The 18,443-nt window shown below is 62.2% G+C and overlaps 1 protein-coding gene, 1 long non-coding RNA gene and 1 other non-coding gene across 3 annotated transcripts; 2 read left to right on the forward strand and 1 right to left on the reverse strand.

Annotated features, from left to right (window-relative positions):
• Positions 1-605: 605 nt before the first annotated feature.
• On the forward strand, positions 606-730 carry LOC111765405 (small nucleolar RNA SNORA31). The gene has a single exon (XR_002797762.1). It is a non-coding gene; the product is annotated as a small nucleolar RNA SNORA31 (small nucleolar RNA).
• A 4,518-nt stretch (positions 731-5,248) lies between these two features.
• LOC139437000 (uncharacterized) lies at positions 5,249-8,873 on the reverse strand. The gene is made up of 2 exons (XR_011646573.1): positions 6,108-8,873; positions 5,249-5,511 (listed from the first exon to the last, which is right to left on the reverse strand). It is a non-coding gene; the product is annotated as an uncharacterized lncRNA (long non-coding RNA).
• Positions 5,722-12,040, forward strand: ABHD17A (abhydrolase domain containing 17A, depalmitoylase). Its single transcript, XM_058282152.2, has 5 exons — positions 5,722-5,860; positions 8,883-9,399; positions 10,004-10,198; positions 11,395-11,574; positions 11,663-12,040. The coding sequence occupies exons 2-5, from the start codon at positions 9,068-9,070 to the stop codon at positions 11,886-11,888; spliced, it is 933 nt and encodes a 310-aa protein (XP_058138135.1). The 5' UTR covers positions 5,722-5,860; positions 8,883-9,067; the 3' UTR covers positions 11,889-12,040.
• Positions 12,041-18,443: the final 6,403 nt, after the last annotated feature.

Raw genomic sequence — 18,443 nt, forward strand, 5'->3', positions numbered from 1 at the left:
CTACTGAGTGCCAAGCCCTGAGGTGGGCCCTGAGAGCACAGCAGGGTCAGGAACAGACACAGATCCCTGCCCTCTGAACCTTAAGTCGAGACCAGCTCGTCCAGAACTTTCCACAACAATGGAAAGGTTGTACTCTGTGCCACCCAATGTGGGGTCTCCCGGCCCCATGTGGCTCTTGAACACTTGAAACGGGGCCATGGTGATGCAAAGACCGAATTCTTAATTTTATTTTACGTTTAGCTAATTTGCATTTAAGTAGTCACTCGGGGCTAGTGGCTACTGTATTGGAAAGCAGAGGTCTGACATTCAAGGCTCAAGAGCGGGATCAGGGAAGCAGGTGCTCAAGCGATTGGGCTCCTGCCTACCACAGGGGAAATCCATGGTTCGGTTCGCGGTGCCTCCTAAAGAAGACAGCGAGCTGACGTGATGGGCAGGTGTGGCGAGAAGACACAACAAGATAACGCAACAAGAGACACAAGAAGAGAAACCTAATGAGAGACATGAGAAAGCAGGGGGCAAGGGTTCCTGGTGCCCCCGAAAGAGGACGAAAAGGACAATGAGCTGGCGTCACAAGATGATGCAACAAGAGACACAAGAAGAAACACATGCATCTGACAGCCCTGGAGCAGTTACGTCTGCTGCTAAGGTTTCCACGATAGACGCAAGAAAAAGAAGTCCTCGGGCTTTCTGTCTGATTGTGGCAGCCAAGACTGAATGGGGGAAGACAGGAAATCCTAAACACGGGAGAGGGGAAATAATCTTTGCTGCTCAGAAATGAACTTAAGAACCCATGTAGCCTCTTACTCCACGAGGAGTCTGAGGTTTGGATTCACGTGAGAAGTGAAGGACAACGATATTGCCCACATGCCTTCCGGTGAAGCTGTAACAACTTTGAAAGTTTGGAAAAAGGAAACGGGATTAAAAGCAAGCCGGTGGCTCTTCCTTTGAAAAAACAAAAACAAAGACTCAGTATTTAGTAATCAGAACTTGAAGGGCTCTAAATCTGAAAATTCAACCCTCAACCTCCTGGGATCTTTGACGATCACAGCAAATGATTTACTGGCAGTGGGATTCCTTCTCCACCTATATAAAACAGTGTTCAGTTGCTCACCCTGTGGTCATTGTTTTACGTATTTGGTAAACATTTTGGTATTTAATGGTTTTTTTTTAAGATTTATTTTTTATTTATTTCTCTCCCCTTCCCCCCCACTGTCTGCTCTCATGTCCATTCACTGTGTTCTTCTGTGTCTGCTTGGATTCTTGTCAGCAGCACCAGGAATCTGTGTTTCTTTTTTGTTGCGTCATCTTGCTGCGTCAGCTCTCCGTGTGTGTGGTGCCATTCCTGGGCAGGCTGCACTTTCTCTCACGCTGGGCGGCTCTCCTTACGGGGCACACTCCTTGCGCGTGGGGCTCCCCTACGCGAGGACACCCCTGCGTGGCAGGGCACTCCTTGAGCGCATCAGCACTGCACGTGGGCCAGCTGCACACGGGTCAAGGAGGCCCGGGGTTTGAACCCTGGACCTCCCATGTGGTAGGTGGACGCCCTAACCACTGGGCCAAGTCTGCTTCCCTGTGTTTAATGTTTTGATGCCACTTTCCAAGTGAGGACAATTCATTGATTTGCCAAAGGCTTAAAGCATTAGAAAATGATAGAGCTTGTAGTGTGATTTCAAACCTGAGATTGAAATCAAAACATCAGAGATTGCGAATGATGCATGTGGATTTTCTTTTTGGGGGGATGGGGTGAGGGGGTGGGTGATACTTTAAAAAACACGCAAATCGAATAGTTGCTGTCACTTAAAATTTCTCAGGTTTCACCTACCTTTGGTTTTGGAGCTTCTCTTGGAAAAGCAGATCTTGAAGTAGAAGGCCCTTGTTTCCAGCACTTGCTGGACTGGCAATGGGGCGTCAGCTGCCTTCCTTTGATGGAGAGTGGGCTTCGTATTCCACAGGTCCTACCTTAGCTGCTCTGAAGTGTTTATTTTACTGTCTCTTCTCGGGGACCTAGCCTACTTCACTCACTTTAGTTAACAGGGCTGTGTATTTGATTGCATTTGATCCTTGCTTTATATTAAATTATTTGGAAGCTTTTAAAAAAAGAAGAAAAATACAATGAGAGACACAACAAAGCAGGGAAGGGAGGTGGCTCGTGCAATTAGGCGCCTCCCTCCCACATCAGGGGCCCCGGGTTCAGTTCCCGGTGCCTCCTAAAGACACAAGGAAGACGAACAGTCACAGCAAGTGCAAACAATGATGGGGTGGGGAGGAATAAATGAATAAAAGAATCTTTTTTTAAAAAGGAGTGGAATTGTTTTGCTCTTTAAACTTTTTTTTCAGATTTTAAAAATTTTTTATTTATTTCTCTCCCCTTCCCCCCACCCCCCCCGTTGTCTGCTCTCTCTGTCCATTCGATGTGTGTTCTTCTGTGATTGCTTCTATTCTTATCAGCAGCACCAGGAATCTGTGTTTCTTTTTGTTGTGTCATCTCTTTTTTTATTTCTCTCCCCTTCCCCACCCCAGTTGTCTGCTCTCTGTGTCCATTTGCTTCAGGTTCTTCTTTGTCCGCCTCTGTTGTTGTCAGCGGCACGGGAATCTGTGTTTCTTTTTGTTGCGTCATCTTGCTGTGTCAGCTTTCCGTGTGTGCGGCGCCGTTCCTGGGCAGGCTGCACTTTCTTTCGCGCTGGGTGGCTTTCCTTACTGGGCGCACTCCTTGCGCGTGGGGCTCCCCTATGCGGGGGACACCCCTGCGTGGCAGGGCACTCCTTGCGCGCATCAGCACTGCACATGGCCAGCTCCACACGGGTCAAGGAGGCCTGGGATTTCAACCGCGGACCTCCCATGTGGTAGGTGGACACCCTAACCACTGGGCCAAGTCCGCTTCCCTTCAAACTTTTTATTTTGAAATAATTTCACTTACAGGACAGTTGCAAAAATAATACAAACCCCATATAGAGAACTCCGACACCCCCCCATCTGCCCAGATACCCAGGTCTACCAATTTTAACATTTTGCCCCATTTGCCATATCATTCTATCTGTCTGTCTGTCTCTCTGTCTATCCATCCATCCATCCATCTGTCCATCCATCTGTCCATTTCTCTATTTATCATTCCATCTACCTACCTTTGCATCACCTGTCTATTCTATCCATATATCTTTTGAACACTGGGCAGCAGGTTGCACACATCATGCTCCGTGTACACAGAATACTTCCCTGTGCATTTCCCAAGAACAAAATACTCATTTCTGTAACCACCTTCAGTGCAGTTATCAGGCTCGAGGACTGTAGCACTGATATGAAGCTCAGTCTATGTCCCAGTGTTTTCCTATGGCCCAATAGTGCTGCTCTGGACCTTTTCTCCTCCATGCTTACATCTTGTCCAGGACCGTGTACTGCATTCTTTGTCTCTTTAGTTGCTCAAGAGAAGTGCATTTGCAAGACTGGGAATCCCTGTGACCTGTTTACCTTCTAGGCAGGTTGAGAGTCTCACGGTAACAGAGAAGGGAAAACATGGTGTCCAGTGGCCTGAGGTTCCTGCTATGTTACTTCGAAAGCTTGTGAAGCTTCCTCCACCCTCACAAAAGTCACCCCTGTGGTGGGGAATTACCTCCATCCGGGCTTTCATTCATTTGTTCATCAAAGAGTAGGGGGTGTTGTGATACGGTGGGGTCAAGAGAGACTCAGCAAGCCCTGGAGAGATGCAATAAATGAGAACAAAAACCCAATAAAGGAAAGCGGGTGTGGCTCAACCAGTTAGGCACCCGCCTACCACATGGTGGTCCCGGGTTCAGGGCCGGGGCCTCCTAAAAGAGATGAGCAGATGCCTCCCCTGCCGCAACAAGCAGGTTCCACAAGCCAGCAGATGCCGCAGCCCGCGGGGAGCGGGTGTGGCTCGGGCCACTGGGCCCTTGCCTCTCATGGGGGGGTCCTGGGTTCGGTTCCTGGTGCCTCCTGGGGAAGGCGAGCAGACAATGAGCAGACAGACAAGAGAACCATCTGGGAGAGGGGGGCATAAATAAAGAAAAAGTAAAGTAAAATAAATAGGTTTAAAAAAATCCAATGAAAGATGAGAGCATGGTAAGTGATATAGTAGCAATAGGATGATGGGACCGATGGTGGGTTGTGGGCTTGTAGGGCGACCAGTCTGGGGGCTCCTTTGAAGAGGTGATCTTCCAACAGGGGCCTGAGGACCAGGAGGAGCCTGCGGGATGGGCGTGCCGGGAAAAAGACACAGCCGTGCAAAGGCCCTGGGTTGGGGGGCACCCTCACAAGGCCAGCGTGTCTGGGGTGGAGTGAGTGGGCCGGGGAGGAGGGGTGGGCAGGGGGGGAGGGGAAGCGCTGGGACTGGGGAGTCCAATCACACAGGGCCTTGGGGTAGCAGAAAGACGCGCCTGTCATTCTGAGACATTCCAAAGTTGACAGCAGGGCCTTTCTCTTTTCTGAGGCCCGTGGGTGGGATTCGCGAGGGGACAGGGCGGAGCGCACGTGTGCGGGAGCTCAGCGTCCCCCCCACCTCCTGGGCGTGCTGGTGCAGGGTGGAGCTGGGCTTCCCTGCTGGGGGGAAGCTGGGACGGGCCTCTTCCCAGAGAAGAGGCACAAGGAAACCGGAAGGAGTCCCCCTGGCTTTGACCGCTGCCCCTCAGTTTTGACCTTCAGCGGGCCCTCAAGAGAACTGCAGCCGGGGCGTGGGGGGACGGTGTCCCCTGGCAGCTCCCGCCCACCCAGCCGGTTGTGACTGAGGCTGGGGCAGGGAGGCCAGAGCTGGAGCTTCGCAGACACCCTGCGAAACCGGAAAACGGGCAGGAAACCGCCCTCTTGGTGGCAGCCCCGAGCCGGTTGCTCTGTCCTGACCTCAAGAGCTGGGGCCCCGGGGGAGAGGCTGCCAGGCAGGTGAGCCTCGGGTTGATCTCCAAAGAGCGAGGAGAGCGGGCTGGGGCTGCGGAGGGGAGGGAGGGGAATTCGAGCGGGCCGTCCAGACCTGGACGAGACACGCGGGCGAGGACGGCCTCGACCTAACACTGCAGCCGTCCCCTCCTCAGGGCCAGCGCTAGCCACCCCCTCAAAGGGGTCCCCCAGCCGCGGCTCGCCATACCCCATTTCCTTCCCCATCCTCAGCCTTATCCCATCTCACATCTCTTTCCCCTTCTTGGGTAACGACCTGGGCAGGTCTAGTGTGAGGCGAGTGAGGCACCGGTGTCGGGGACAAAGAGTTGAGGGATGCCAAAAACACTCAGACTCCGAGGGAGAGTGATTTAATGAAATGGCTTTAAAAAAGGAAAACTAATTGAAAAGAACCCATGAAGAACAACGTGGCAACGCTTTCAAAGAAGGCACTCGCACGGCCCTGCGTCACTCACCCTAGCCTAGGCCCTGGTTCCAATAAAACTTTATTTACAAAAGCAGGGGGCCAGCGCGCAGGCCTCCCTTTGCCAATTTAGTTTTGAATAGGGCATTAAAATATCCTTTTCCCTGCTGACGTTGTGAGTTTTGCCCACTCGCCTCGACCCGGACCTAGTAAAAGTGAGAAAAAGAAAGAATGAATGAATCTTCCACTGCAGAAAGAGGCCCGAACCCTGGCGCTCGGGCCCCGCCCCTTCGCCGCTCGGCCCCGCCCCTCGGCGCGCCGGCCCCGCCCCCCGCCGCTCGGCCCCGCCCCCGCGCTGCCGCCCGTCGCCTCCGGCCCACGCTCGCGCCTGCGCGTCATTTCCGGGGCGGCGGCGGGAGCGACGCTCACTTCCGCCCGCGGGGGAGCGGCGGCGCAGGAGGTCGGGCAGGGGCGCGGAGGGACCGACGGACGCACGGGCGGGCGGCCGGGCGCCATGGAGCGCGGCCCCGGGGCCGAGGGGCGCGGGCCGGGGCGGTGAGTGCCGGGCGGGGGCGGGCGCGGCGGCGCGCGGCGGCCTCGGAGCTGCCCGCGGCCGTTTGGGGAGCCGGGCAGGCCCGCGAGGCCCGGGCAGCCCCTCGGGTTCCCCGCCGGGTCCGGGGCTGGGACCCGGGCAAGCTCCTGTCCCCCACCCAGCCGGACGCTCTGTGGGGGGCGAGCGCCCACTCTCCCGAGACGCAGAGGCCGCACTGCCCGAGCTGCGGGCTCCGCTCCCCGCGCCAACCTGCCTCCAGGCCGGACATCGGCCGCCGCCGTCCTGTCCCCCGCCGCCGAGCCTGCTCCCCGAACGTCCCCGGCGCCTCTGCCTCTTCTAGGCCCGGCTCGGCCCCCTGGGCGAGCTCCTCTCCGGGGCGCAGGCAGGGAACCGGCCCCAGCCCCTCACCCACGGCGGCGTCCCGGCTCAGGCCTCCTCTGTGCCTTCTGGTTTACCCCGGGATGGAGTCCAAAGTCTGCAGCAGGGCTCATAGGGCACGGCCCGGCCTGGCTTCCTGCGGGACCTTTCCGCTCACCACTTCTTCCTCCCAGGCCCGGCTCGCGCCACCCGCGGCTCCTGGGACGCTCTGTCACCTCTGGGGTTTTGCACATGCCCTTCCTGCCTTCCCATCCCCTGCCAGCTGGCTGCTTCCTCTGCACCCTTCAGAGTGCACCTGCTTCCGGGCCGCTCTCCCCACGTTGGCCCCGGCCTTGGGGCATCTCAGAGTATTGAAATTGCCTGGTTACTTGTCGGTCCTCCACATCACACCACCGGCCCTGCCCAGAAGGGTGCCCCGTATGTGCTTGTGAGCCTCTGCATGCCAGACTGTGTGCCTGTCTCACTGATGCCCCATAAATGATGCTTCGGGGGTGCCCGAGGAGATGCCCTTCTACGGGAGAAGTCCCCCTTTTCCCTGGTGATCCCAGCAGACCCTGGATGTTCTTCCCCTGTGGCTCTGCTTTCCCCCCCTTACCACGCGTCACGCGTCCACTCACTCAGTAAACACTTATTAAGCAAAAACAGATATGGGCCCTGCCCTTGTGGAGTTTGTAGTTGGTGGTGGGAGTATGGCTAAACGTGTCAACGTAAGCTGTGGCGAGGGCTGTGAAGACGGGGGTCCTGGAACCACAAGAGGAGGGGGTGGGGGGGGGTCCTAGCCCAGCGGCGTAGTGTGGAGGGCCAAAGACGACGCCCCCGAGGTCTGGGCCTGGGAAGGAAGGTCTGATGGGTGGGTTGGACAGGGCCAGGGACCAGCTGGCAAGAGGGGACACCGGGGTCCCGCCCAGAGGAGCAGCGTGGGCTCAGGCTCCGGCTCCGAGGAGGGTCAGTGTGGCCGGACTGCAGAGGGAGGGAGAGTGTGGGCCAAAACGAGCGAGGCCCGGGCGCGTGTCCCAAGTGGGAGGCCAGCTCTCGGCAGCGGTGCAGGCGAAGATGATGGCGCCTGCAGGGGAGAGCGGGGCCGTGGGGACCGGACCTGGGTGGAAGGAGGTGTCGGTCTCCGCCTGGGCACCTGGCTTGGGTTTTGTCTGCCTGAGGAGCCCCTTCGTTCCCGTCCTCCCAGGGGCCTCCACCTGCCCCCTGCGCTCTCGGCCAGGCCTCGTTCTCAAAACCAGCCCCCGTTTGTGCCACCCGGCCCCAGCGCGGCTCCACCTCGGATGCTGGCGCCCGTAGGAACATGTCAGAGGCTGGAGGCCAGGGTTCCCCCAGCTAGGCGGTGCTTTCTCTTGGCGCGTCCCGCACACTGCGGGACACTGAGCACCATCCCTGGCCGCCCCTCTCGATGCCAGGAGCACCCCCTCCCGTCGTGACAACCCAAGATGTGCGCAGACATGGCCTGGTATCCCCCGGAGCCAGACTTGCCTCTGTTGGAGATCCCTGGCTAAGCGGGTAGCCCCTCTGGAAGAACCCTTGGACCTCAGATCAGCCTCTCTGGGATCTGGGGACTTAGTGATGCTGTCCAGGTCCCCACCGTGGCGTTCCCAGCTCTCCCACCGCCTCCCGGGCCGCGGCCGGGTCACAGGTGTGGAGGGAGTCTCTGGGACTGCGCTGTGGCGGGCCATGGCCCGGGTGTGCGGCCCGCGGGCAGGTGTGTGTCCCTGTGGCCGGTGCCTGGCTCTGCGCTCCCCTCCAGCCCGGCGGTTTCCACCCCGTGGCCCACAGCCAAGGCTGCCCCAGCGTGCCTGCCTGCCACTGCTGCAGCTGAGCTGCGTGGCTCCCTGCGGCGTTCTGGGCTGCAGGGAAAGGCGTGGGAAGGGCAGTGCATCCCCCTCCCCCGGCTCCTCCCGCCTTCCGTCACCGCGGGCTCACCGCTGGCTCTGCACGCTCGCAGTTGCGTTAGCGCGGCTGGTTCCGACTCCCCACGACAGGGTGGGAGAACGTTTGGGTTTCCATCCGGAGTGGCCCCTTACCCTCCCCCGCCAGCCCATCATCTCACTCCCCTGTGAGTGTCCATCTGGGGAAACAGGCCCAGAGTGGAGCACCCTGCCTGGGCCCCAGAACCCCCAAGCGGCATTGCTGGAGAAGGAGCCCTGGCCGGCCAGGCCCTCCTGGCCCCAGCACGCGGCAGTCGCGGGCGCCACGGGGGCCCGAGCCCTGGGACGTATCCTGCCTTTGTTTCCAGCCCTTTGTTTGCTGGTTTCCTCTGCGGGACCCGCTCGGGCGTCCTCAGCAGCAGCCAGTCCCCTCGGGCACACCCAGCCGCCTGGGGGGCTGAGCGCGGCCCCTTCTGCCTGCTTTTGGGTCCTTTCAGTCAGCCATCTGCCTTTGGCACAGCCGCCTCCGTGTCACCCAGAGGTGGCAGGCGAGGCCTGGAAGGCCTGCGTGGGGTGGGGGTTCGGGAGAGGTCGCCGCCCGTGGGCCGACGTGCGAAGGCTGGAGCCTGCGTGCTCGGGCAGGAGTCCCCTCTGAGTTCCACAAAGACCGCCGTGGCGCTGCTTCCTCTCCCGGGAGGTGGATGAGCACGGAGAGCCTGTCCAGGCCGGGGTGGTGTCCTGGAAAGGGTGCCATGCCTCGGTTTCCCTGCAGGGCCCCCCGCTGCACGACATGGAGATGCGAGGCTGTGAGGCTCCCAAGGGCTCGGCTTGGACCGCGGTGGGGCCGGGCCGCGGCCTCCTAACGGGGCTCCCGTCTGCGGAGGTGGCCGGGTCGCATCCCGGAGCACCCACACCTCCCTTGCTGAGTGAGGCCCGGCCTGGGGCCCACCGCCCGCCATGAACGGCCTGTCGGTGAGCGAGCTGTGCTGCCTCTTCTGCTGCCCGCCCTGCCCCGGCCGCATCGCCGCCAAGCTGGCCTTCCTGCCGCCTGAGCCCACCTACTCGCTGGTGCCTGAGCCCGAGCCGGGGCCCGGTGGGGCTGGGGCCGCCCCCTCGGGGCCCCTGCGCGCCTCGGCGGGTGGCCCCGGGCGCTGGAAGCTGCACCTGACGGAGCGCGCCGACTTCCAGTACAGCCAGCGGGAGCTCGACGCCATCGAGGCCTTCCTGACCAAGAGCAGCCGTGGCAACCGCGTCGCCTGCATGTACGTGCGCTGCGTGCCCGGCGCCAGGTGAGTCTTGTGGCGCTGCCCGGAGGGGGCCCCAGGGATGGAAACTGAGGCCAGGGAGGTGGCCGTTCGGGAGACCCTTTGCCCAGGAAAGCTCCCCCCAGAACTGGGGCCCAACGGCGCCTCGGCACTGCCTGGTGGGCTGGCTGAGCCCTGTTCCCCGGGGGCCCCGCGCAGTGCCCACGCCTGCCCCTCCCAGGCTCTTGGGGCGGGGGGCAGAGGGGGCCGCCTTGGCCCCTGTGGGGGGGGGCAAGCTCTGACTCGGCAGTGGGGCTTGGGAAGGACGGGTGTCAGCGGGACCAGCATCGGCCCCTGCCCAGCCGGGCGTGCAGGCCCGCCCCCGGGCTCGCCCATGTTGGCAGGAGCCGGTGCGGGCCGGACACTGCACACCGGGCGGGCAGCGGGGTTGTTCTTCAACGGGGACCAACTGCCCAGCCCATGGGATGGTTGTGCCACTCTGGGGGGCCATCGAAGCTGCTCGCCCCCAGGAACGGTCCGGAGCGCTGGTGGGTGAGCCCACGGCGGGGGGCTAAGAACGAGACCGACAGGCCCAGTGGCCCCTGGCACAGCTGGCCGCCTCGGCCCCCTGGCCCGCCCCCGCCCCCAGGTACACGGTCCTCTTCTCGCACGGCAACGCGGTGGACCTGGGCCAGATGAGCAGCTTCTACGTCGGCCTGGGCACCCGCATCAGCTGCAACATCTTCTCCTACGACTACTCGGGCTACGGCGTGAGCTCGGGCCGGCCCTCGGAGAAGAACCTCTATGCCGACATCGACGCCGCCTGGCAGGCGCTGCGCACCAGGTGGGCCCCGCCTCGGGCCTGGGGGTGGGAGGGCAGGGGGTCTGTCCACAGCTCGGCGCCCCGGGCGGGAGCGCAGCCCCACGGACTCGAGCCCCCAGCCGTGCCCGACCTTGCCCTCTGCCGTCACCCTGGTCCTGGCCGCCCCCGCCCCATGCCCAGGCACCGGCTCCTTGCGTGTGCACCCTTCACCTTGTAGCGCCCAGGCCTGTGCCCAGCACGGCTCACGCCAGCCGGACCTGCCCACCCGCTGCGCCCCCGGCTGCCCACCCCAGGCCCAGCCGACCAGTTCGAGCTGCTCTGGCCGGGGCCAGGGGTACTGGCGGAGTCCGCGGGCCAGGGGGGTGGCCCGCGGCTGTAGTGACCACCAGGGAACACGCCCTGTGCCTCCTGGCGCCCGTCTGCTTCCTGTAGCCCCTCCTCCAGCCCCAGGTGCAGGGGGACGTTGGCCACCCCGCTGCAGGGCGAGGGCTCCAGCCTCCATCCGCCAGTCCTGCCACCCCTGCTGTCCTTCAGGAAAGGGGCTGCGTTTGGGACACGTCTTGTTGGCCCTTGTGGAGGCATCCGGTGGCAGTGGGGGGCTCCTGCCTGGGCTGGGCTGGGACCACATGGAGAGCCGGCGGGGGGTGGGCACTCGGAGTGGCATCCAGGGAGGTTTTGGCAGGGCTGCTGAGAGCTCCAGTCAGTCCAGAGACGGACCCTGTGCAGGAGGCCCCCGGGGGGTGAGCCCAGAGCGGCCGGGCCCTGTCCCCCTGGGAGGTGGGCTGCCCCCTGGGGGACAGCTTGGTGGAGCAGCGGGGTGTCAGGAGCCAGAACAGCTGATCCCCAGGGGCCAAGGTCCGTGGTTACTGCTCCTGGCCTTGTCCCCAGCTCCTGAGAGGGGCAGCCCAGAGGAGACAGGCCGCCTCGCCCTGTGCAGGCAGGAAGGGGAGCCCTGCGGGGCTGCAGGACCCCCAGGGGACCTGGACGGACCTTCTAACCATGAGGCCGGCAGCCTTGAGGCCGGTGCTAGGCGTGGGCGCGGGCTCACACTTCCTGGCGCCCCACCCCGGGACTGGCCTCCCCGTCCTTGCGGGCCTGGCCAGGTGCACGCCCCTGAGATACCTTTGGTCTCACCTGGAAAGGGAGGGTCAAGCCTGGTGAGCCGCCCCGGGCCTGGGGGTCGGGCCGCAGGTGACCCCGCCCCGCCCCGCCCCCAGGTACGGCATCAGCCCGGACAGCATCATCCTGTACGGGCAGAGCATCGGCACGGTGCCCACCGTGGACCTGGCCGCGCGCTACGAATGCGCCGCCGTGGTGCTGCACTCCCCGCTGACCTCGGGCATGCGCGTGGCCTTCCCCGACACCAAGAAGACCTACTGCTTTGACGCGTTCCCCAAGTGAGCGGGGCCGGGGGGCGGGGGCGGGGGGCGGGGGCGGGGCGGGGCCCCGGGTGGATGGCACCCTCACCCGCCGCCCGGCCCACAGCATCGAGAAGGTGTCCCGGATCACGTCGCCCGTGCTCATCATCCACGGCACGGAGGACGAGGTGATCGACTTCTCGCACGGGCTGGCGCTCTACGAGCGCTGCCCCAAGGCGGTGGAGCCGCTGTGGGTGGAGGGCGCGGGCCACAACGACATCGAGCTGTACAGCCAGTACCTGGAGCGCCTGCGCCGCTTCATCTCCCAGGAGCTGCCGAGCCAGCGCGCCTAGCCCGCGCCACGCGCACCCAGCAATAAGGACTCACCCCGGGCCTGGGGCCGCGGACGATGTGCCCAAGGCGGAGACCGCAGAGCCCTGCTCTCCTTTCCTTTTGGAAACAAAAAGAAGAGACAACGGGAAACCAATTAAAGATTTAAAATTTGGGGGTGGTGCTCCGTTTCCTGGCGCAAGCGCGCTGTCCCCGGGGCTCTGCGAGCTGGAAGAGGGGGCCCGGGCTCCCAGGGCTTTGCCCCTGAAGCCCCGGGAAAGGTCAGGCCTCCTCTGGTTTTTTCAATTGGAAAGGCTGAGTAACTCTCCCCGGGGAATGGGGCGCGTGGGCCCTGGCTGTTGACTGAGTGGGCGGGGTGTGTGGGGGGGTGGTGGTGGAATTCGAACCCAGGACCTGCTGTCTGCTTTGTGGCCCGCGCGGCCCAGCTCGTCTCCAAGGCAACCCCGGGTCACCTGACCTCGTTCCTGGCCCCGACCGTCTCGGTGGGGCTAGAGAGGGCGCCCCAGGCGGGGTGTAGCCACTTCCTGTGCGAACGGCGAAGCTGAGGCCAGGGGGCGCAGGGGTAGGTGCGTGGGCCCCTTGGAGTCCCCCCGGGAAAGCGTGGGACGGCCCCCGCAGCGCGCCGGGCCCTCCTTCCACTCCTGGGGGCATGTCCCCGCACAGATGGCGACGGCGAGTCCGAGCCACGAGCAGCTGCTCGCCCGTGCCGCGCCGCCCCGCATGTGGGGCCAAGGCCGCCCTCGCCATACCCCCATCCCGGCCGCTCGGGGTCTGTGGCTCCCTTAAGAGGGGGCGTGGCCGCGCGGATCACGCGCCCGGGGTCGTGGGGCGGAAGCGGAAGTGACGTGTGCGTGCTCGTGGAGGCCGTGGCGGGGTGAGCGAGGAGGGGCCCGAGGCCGCGGGTAAGTGGCGGCGGCTGGGCCGCGGGGCCCGCGCGTGTCCGCCTGGCCCCGGGCGGCTCTGCGCCTCCGCTCGCGGGCCTCGGTCTCCCGTCTGACGTGCGGGGGCGCGGGGGGCGCGCGGGGTGGGGCCGCGCCTGGCTCCGCGCAGCTCCGGGTGGCTTGCGGCCGGGGCGGAGGGCCTGGGCGGGCCGGGCGCACGGGGCGGCGGCCCTCCTGTTTCCCATCGCCGGGGCCAGCCCGGGCGACCACCGGCCAGAGACGTCCCCGCGGCCGGCCCTTCATGCCGGCGAGGGGCCTGGCCCCGGGCCCGCCGCCCCTCCGCCGCACCCCAGTCCTCGCGCTGGGAGCCTGGGGTCGCTCTGGATGACGCGGGCCACTTAGCACGTCGTCCCAGCGGGAGATGCTGGCCGTGTCGCCACCAGAGGGGCCCGCCGTGGGCCTGCTCTCCTCTGCTTTCTCCTGGTGGCTGCTCCTAGCACTCTCCGTGGCCCCGGGCCCCCTGCGCCCCTCTGGTGCCCCCTGCTCTGTGCCCCCACCGACCCCTGGCACTCGGTTTGTCGTAGAGCGCGTTGTCACCTCTGGAGCTCGGCGCAATGTAAGTTCCCTGAAGCTGTCCTCCGCAGCAAGCTCAAAGGAACGCTTCAGTGTGGAACAGAAACCTTTCCAGACACGCAGAGAGAAGTTCCCAGAGAGGGCACTGGGTGAAACCTCGGTGTCCTTCCCACTTCTGACCTCCGAGGCCCGCTTTCCCTCCCGGGAAGCCTGTTCCTTACTTGTCAACAAGGAAGCCCACGCGTCTACACTGACACGCGTTTCTACAAAAGCTTTCTCACTTTGTGCGTGGCTTTTTCACTTAAGGTAGTTTGGAGACCATCCTCTGCTTTCAGACGGATCCGAGCATTCTTTTTAACGGGTACACAGTCTTTAATGAGAGCTGTAATTTATTTATCCTGTCTCCTGGGGGTAGAAATGTAGGTTGTTTCCTGTCCTTTGTAACAACAAGCAGTGCTGGCTTGACTCTCCTTTTACCACCGTCTTTGTTCACAGGTAGGATATTTCTGTAGGCTCACGTCCTGCAGCTTTCCTTGTAGCTTCAAGTGCGTCTTGGATAAGTATAATCGAGCCTCTTAATGTTTTGTCATATTTCTGTCACGGATTGTTGCCACCATTGGTGATGGTGATTTTGAAACTGGAACACGTTTATTGTAACTGTGTGTGTGTTTAAGAGCCATTTGTATTTCATGTTTCTCTGCCCGTTTTTCATTGGGTTGTTGGCGTTATTGTTTTCCAGGGCCTCTTCATCTTCTCATATTAAAGACATTAGCCCTCTGTTTTATAAAAGTGTTTTTCCTAGTTTGCCATTTGTCATTGACTTTGTTTTGTTTTGACCAGGCAGATATTTAAAATTGTTACTAGTTGTTATTAGGTTATTTAGTTTATGGCTTCTGAATTTTGTATCATGCTCAAAAATACCCTCTCCTTTCCAGGATTATAAAGCTGTGTGTGTGTGTGTGTATGTTTTAGTCAAAGTTGTCTAATTTTAGGAAGACTTTTGGTGAGGAGTAAGGTAGGAACCAAACTGTTTCTCACCCAAAGTGTTTGCCCCCAACGCTATTCCCAAAAAGGCCCTTCTCTCCCCAAGTGAAGGAAAGGGGGAGACGCTCTTGCCCCACACGCCGAGTTCTTGTGTGTATCGGGGTCAACTTCCAGTTTACCAGGATGCCACTGCCTTAATTATTTAGGACCCTCATTATTCTTGAAGGTTTATTTTTCACCCAAACACCAGGTGAGTGTATCTGGTTCCCCCCACTTTGATCTTTTCTAAAAAAAATTAGAATTGCTTAGTTGACAGATTAAGTTGAGGGGAAATTGTCGTCCTAAAACGAGCAGTTGCTGACTTGAACTCACAGCACACGATTCTAGTTCCGCAAGACACACTAGAAAAGGAAGGGGCTCTCCTTGGCCCCAGGACACGGGGAGTCACGGTACACGATGGGAGGGCCGCACAGAGACCGCGGCCGGGAGAAGCCGGGAACCTTCCGGACGCCCCCTCCCCCTCCCCTGCTGCTGGCACGGCCCGGCCCGGCTGCCCGGGAGAGGGGCCAACTTTCAGTTCTCCATTTTGTGACTTGTCCAGGACACAGTGGTGCTCACCCGGCCGGTGTTCTCCTGCCACCAGCAGGGCAGGGCGCCCCTGGCGGCCTCTTCCCTCCTGCCGGACCCTCTCCCCGGCCCCCCGCAGACACGGGATCCCCCGGGCGGGTCCCAGGTGCTCTGGGTTCCTGGCCCATGGCCAGGTCCCAAGGACTGGCCACGGGGGTGGCTGCAGGGGTGGCGGGCAGGCCAGCCTCCCCGGGGATCGTGGTCCCTGCACTGCTCACCCCCACAGCTTCTCTGCAGGGACCCCAGCCCATCTGGGCCGACTGACCTCTCGGGGGCCCCGGCACCGGGGTCCAGGCGAGCCTTGCTTGCCCCCTTGCTCTGGCCGCTCCAGGTCGCCGCGTCAGCCCATTAAACAGCTGGCAGGACCTCAGCTTTCCCCATCTGTGGACAGCAGGGACCCCTGAGGGTCCCGGGGGGGGGGGCGATGGCCACACTCGCTCATCCCGTCCCTCCCCCACCCAGGTGGACGATCTGGACCCCCAGCCTCCTACCCACCCGCTGGCTCGCCTGGCCCCTGGCGCCCTGGTCTGGGGGGGGGGGGGGCTGTCTGCGGTGGGGCCTGGGGCTCTGGTCCCCCCTCAACGTCTTGCAGCTTCCACTGCCCGGAAGCCCCATGATCTTAACTGGTGGACCCCTGATCCCCGGGGTCTCACCGAGCTGGTGGCTCAGTTAAAATGTCTGGCGACGCGGCCTGCCCTGCACCGCCAGGCACCAGGCTCAGTCCCCCGCGGGCCGCCCAGAAAGGACGCTGCCCAGGAGCACCTGGAGGCCAGCGCCGCCCCTGCCACCCCCCGGACGCCCGTCAGGAGAGGAGCTCAAAGGGTTTCCTCTCGAACAAATGCAGCGAACCCAGAGCGGCCGAGGGCCCGCAGCAGGTGGCCTGAGGCCAGGCCGCTGTCCTCCTCCCTGAGGCAGAGCGCCGCGGCCCGCGTGCGGAGGAGCTCCAGGGGCCTGGCAGGCCCTGCCGCCCCGGCCTCCCGGAGAAGGGAGCTGGCCGCGGACGCAGCAGCACAGGTCCCCGGGGCTGCGACCCCCAGGAGGCCTCCGCAGGACGGCGCCCCGATGTGCGTCCCGGGCGCTGGAAGTGCAGGCCCCAAGTGAAGGGCCCCGCCGCAGCCACCCCCCCCACGGCCCAGCCACGCTCGCGGCCCTCATTCTCACCGGGCCCCAAATGCCCGTTCCCCGTCGCAGGCGGCGGTCAGGGCGGAAGCCAACAGGCCGCGTCCAGGAGCCCGCACGGTGGGCCCTGCACGCCGTCCCCAGAGCGCCACGTTTGTAGCAGGAGGAAGCGAGACGGCAGGACGCAGTGGGAGTAAACGCGAGTCCCCCGAGCCCCGCAGCCCACCGGGCCACCCAGGCCGGAGGGTTCCAGCTCCCTCGCCAGCGCTGCTGCCTGGGCTCGGCGACCGCGTTCGGGCCCTTCCCTTTCTACACTTTCACCCTTGCCCGCGGCGCAGCACTGCGCAGCCTCACGCTCGCCTGGCAGGGCACCTTTTCTGGGTACCTGTCTAGAAATGGAATTACTGGGTACAGCGCACTGAAAGTTTTGATGGCTGTCGCCAAAGTGACAGGATGTGGGGGACCCTGCGCAGGCCCCGGCCTTCCACGCTGGCCGCTAACCTTGCGCTTCCGTCGCTATCGTCGCTATCGTCGCTATCGTGAAATGGCGCCTGTGTCCACTCCCGGCTTCTGTGAAAAGCTGTTGTTTTGGAATAACTTGAGATTGCCCTGAAAGGCACAGCGATTGTGGAGTTCCCGCCGCCCCCTCCCCCAGCTCCTGCAGCCCCGGGGCATCTCCACCAGCTGAACCCCGCCTCTACCAGGGCATCTCCGTTTAGCCGCCAAGCCCTCTTTCTGCGCAGCACCCGTGGGTCCCCACACAGCATTGGTCCCCTTGTCCCCTGGGCCTCCCTGGGCCGTGGCCTCCACCGTTGTGAGCACGCCTGCCGGGGGTCCTGGGGAAGGGGCCCCGGCTCCGTGACTGGGCGGGGTGACGGGCTTGGGGGCGGCTGAACGAGGTGGGAGGCCCTTCTGCTCCTGTGGGGGGGGGGCCCTGACCCAGTGCAAGGCCCCTGTGGTGCCGACCTTGACTGTGGGCCGAGGCGTCCACCTGCCAGGTTCCCCAGGATAAACTCGCCATCTCCCCCGTCCTTGCTCTGTGTTTCGGGAGCAAGACCCTGAGTCCAGCACGCTCCGGTAGTGGGGTAGGGGCAACCTGAAAATCAATTTTCATGCAGAGGAATATAAGAAAGAAGGGAAAAGAACAAGAACTCCATGGCGCTGCACGACACAAACAGCGCAACCTGAGGAGGAGAAAAAGGCAGAGGGGCACCGCTGGGGCGCGTGTGGACACTCAAAGAAAACGCACGTGGGCCAAAATCCAAAAGAGAAGAAAAACATTAAAATAAAAACAAGTGAACATTAAAGGAAATGATATTCTGGTACTCTAGTTTTTGGAAAACGTTAAAGATATTTCAAAAACATGGATAGGCAAGTATACCTTAGCACCTAAATTTCATGAGACTTTAATAGAGTTCCAGAATTTTCTACAAAAGATTGTCTAAATTGATAGGTGCTACAAATATACATTTCACATTAGATTTCAAAGGATGGAAAATAACTCATAAATAATTTCAATTAATTACATGGAGAAATGATACTATTTTGGATAGATTGGTATAAATAAAATAATGTTAAAATCAAAATGAAAGCGAGGCCTCTCCATCTTAAGAAAGACCACAAAACTGCCCCGCATGTACCCTGGCAGCCGCCTTGTGCTACTTCCTCGCTGATGACCCCAAACCGCCTTAGGCACCTTGCCGGTGGGTGCACGGTCCTCGGGAAACCTACCCTGGGAAACCTACCCTGCGGGTGGTCTCCCTGCCTGAGCTGACACTCCCCCGGCCTGGGAGAGCTTCCCCTGAGCCTCTGGGGTGCTGTGGGACGGGCAGGGTGGCTCCCCATTTACCAGTGGGGAAGCAGCTTTCAGGGCAGTAGAGACCCGGCCGCGGTGAGCGGGCGCCTCCGTCGCGCCTCTGGCCCTCTCCCGATCTGAACGCCTTCCCCTAAGCCCGGGCGGCAGCCGAGGGACGTGGCCATGCCAGCACAGGCCCCGTGTCCCTGCCCAAGCCCACAGCCTCCAGAGGGCCCTGTCCCCGGAACACTGTGGCCTCCACCAGGGCCACGGCCCACACCCTCTTTATGGCCGGGCTAGGGTGGATGCCCCAGGCTCGCCGGGGAGGATGCGGGGTCCCGCAGCCTGTGGGGCACAGCGGGGCCAGGCCAGCCTCAGACACCTGGGCTGTGCGGGGAGCGGCGCCACCTCCCCTGGGCTCACAGGTGCACCCCTGGGTGGGGGTCTGCCTGCTCTCGGGGGTCTGCCCACACGGCCCACCCTCCTAGGCCTTCGAGGCGCAGGGGGCCCAGCCTGAGGCCTGGATGGAAGCCCCCGTGGGGGGCGGCTGTCAGAGCGGTTTGGGAGACCACCGCCTG

The sequence above is a fragment of the Dasypus novemcinctus genome, chromosome 19, assembly GCF_030445035.2.
Source record: "Dasypus novemcinctus isolate mDasNov1 chromosome 19, mDasNov1.1.hap2, whole genome shotgun sequence".
NCBI classification, from domain to species: Eukaryota; Metazoa; Chordata; class Mammalia; order Cingulata; family Dasypodidae; genus Dasypus; species Dasypus novemcinctus.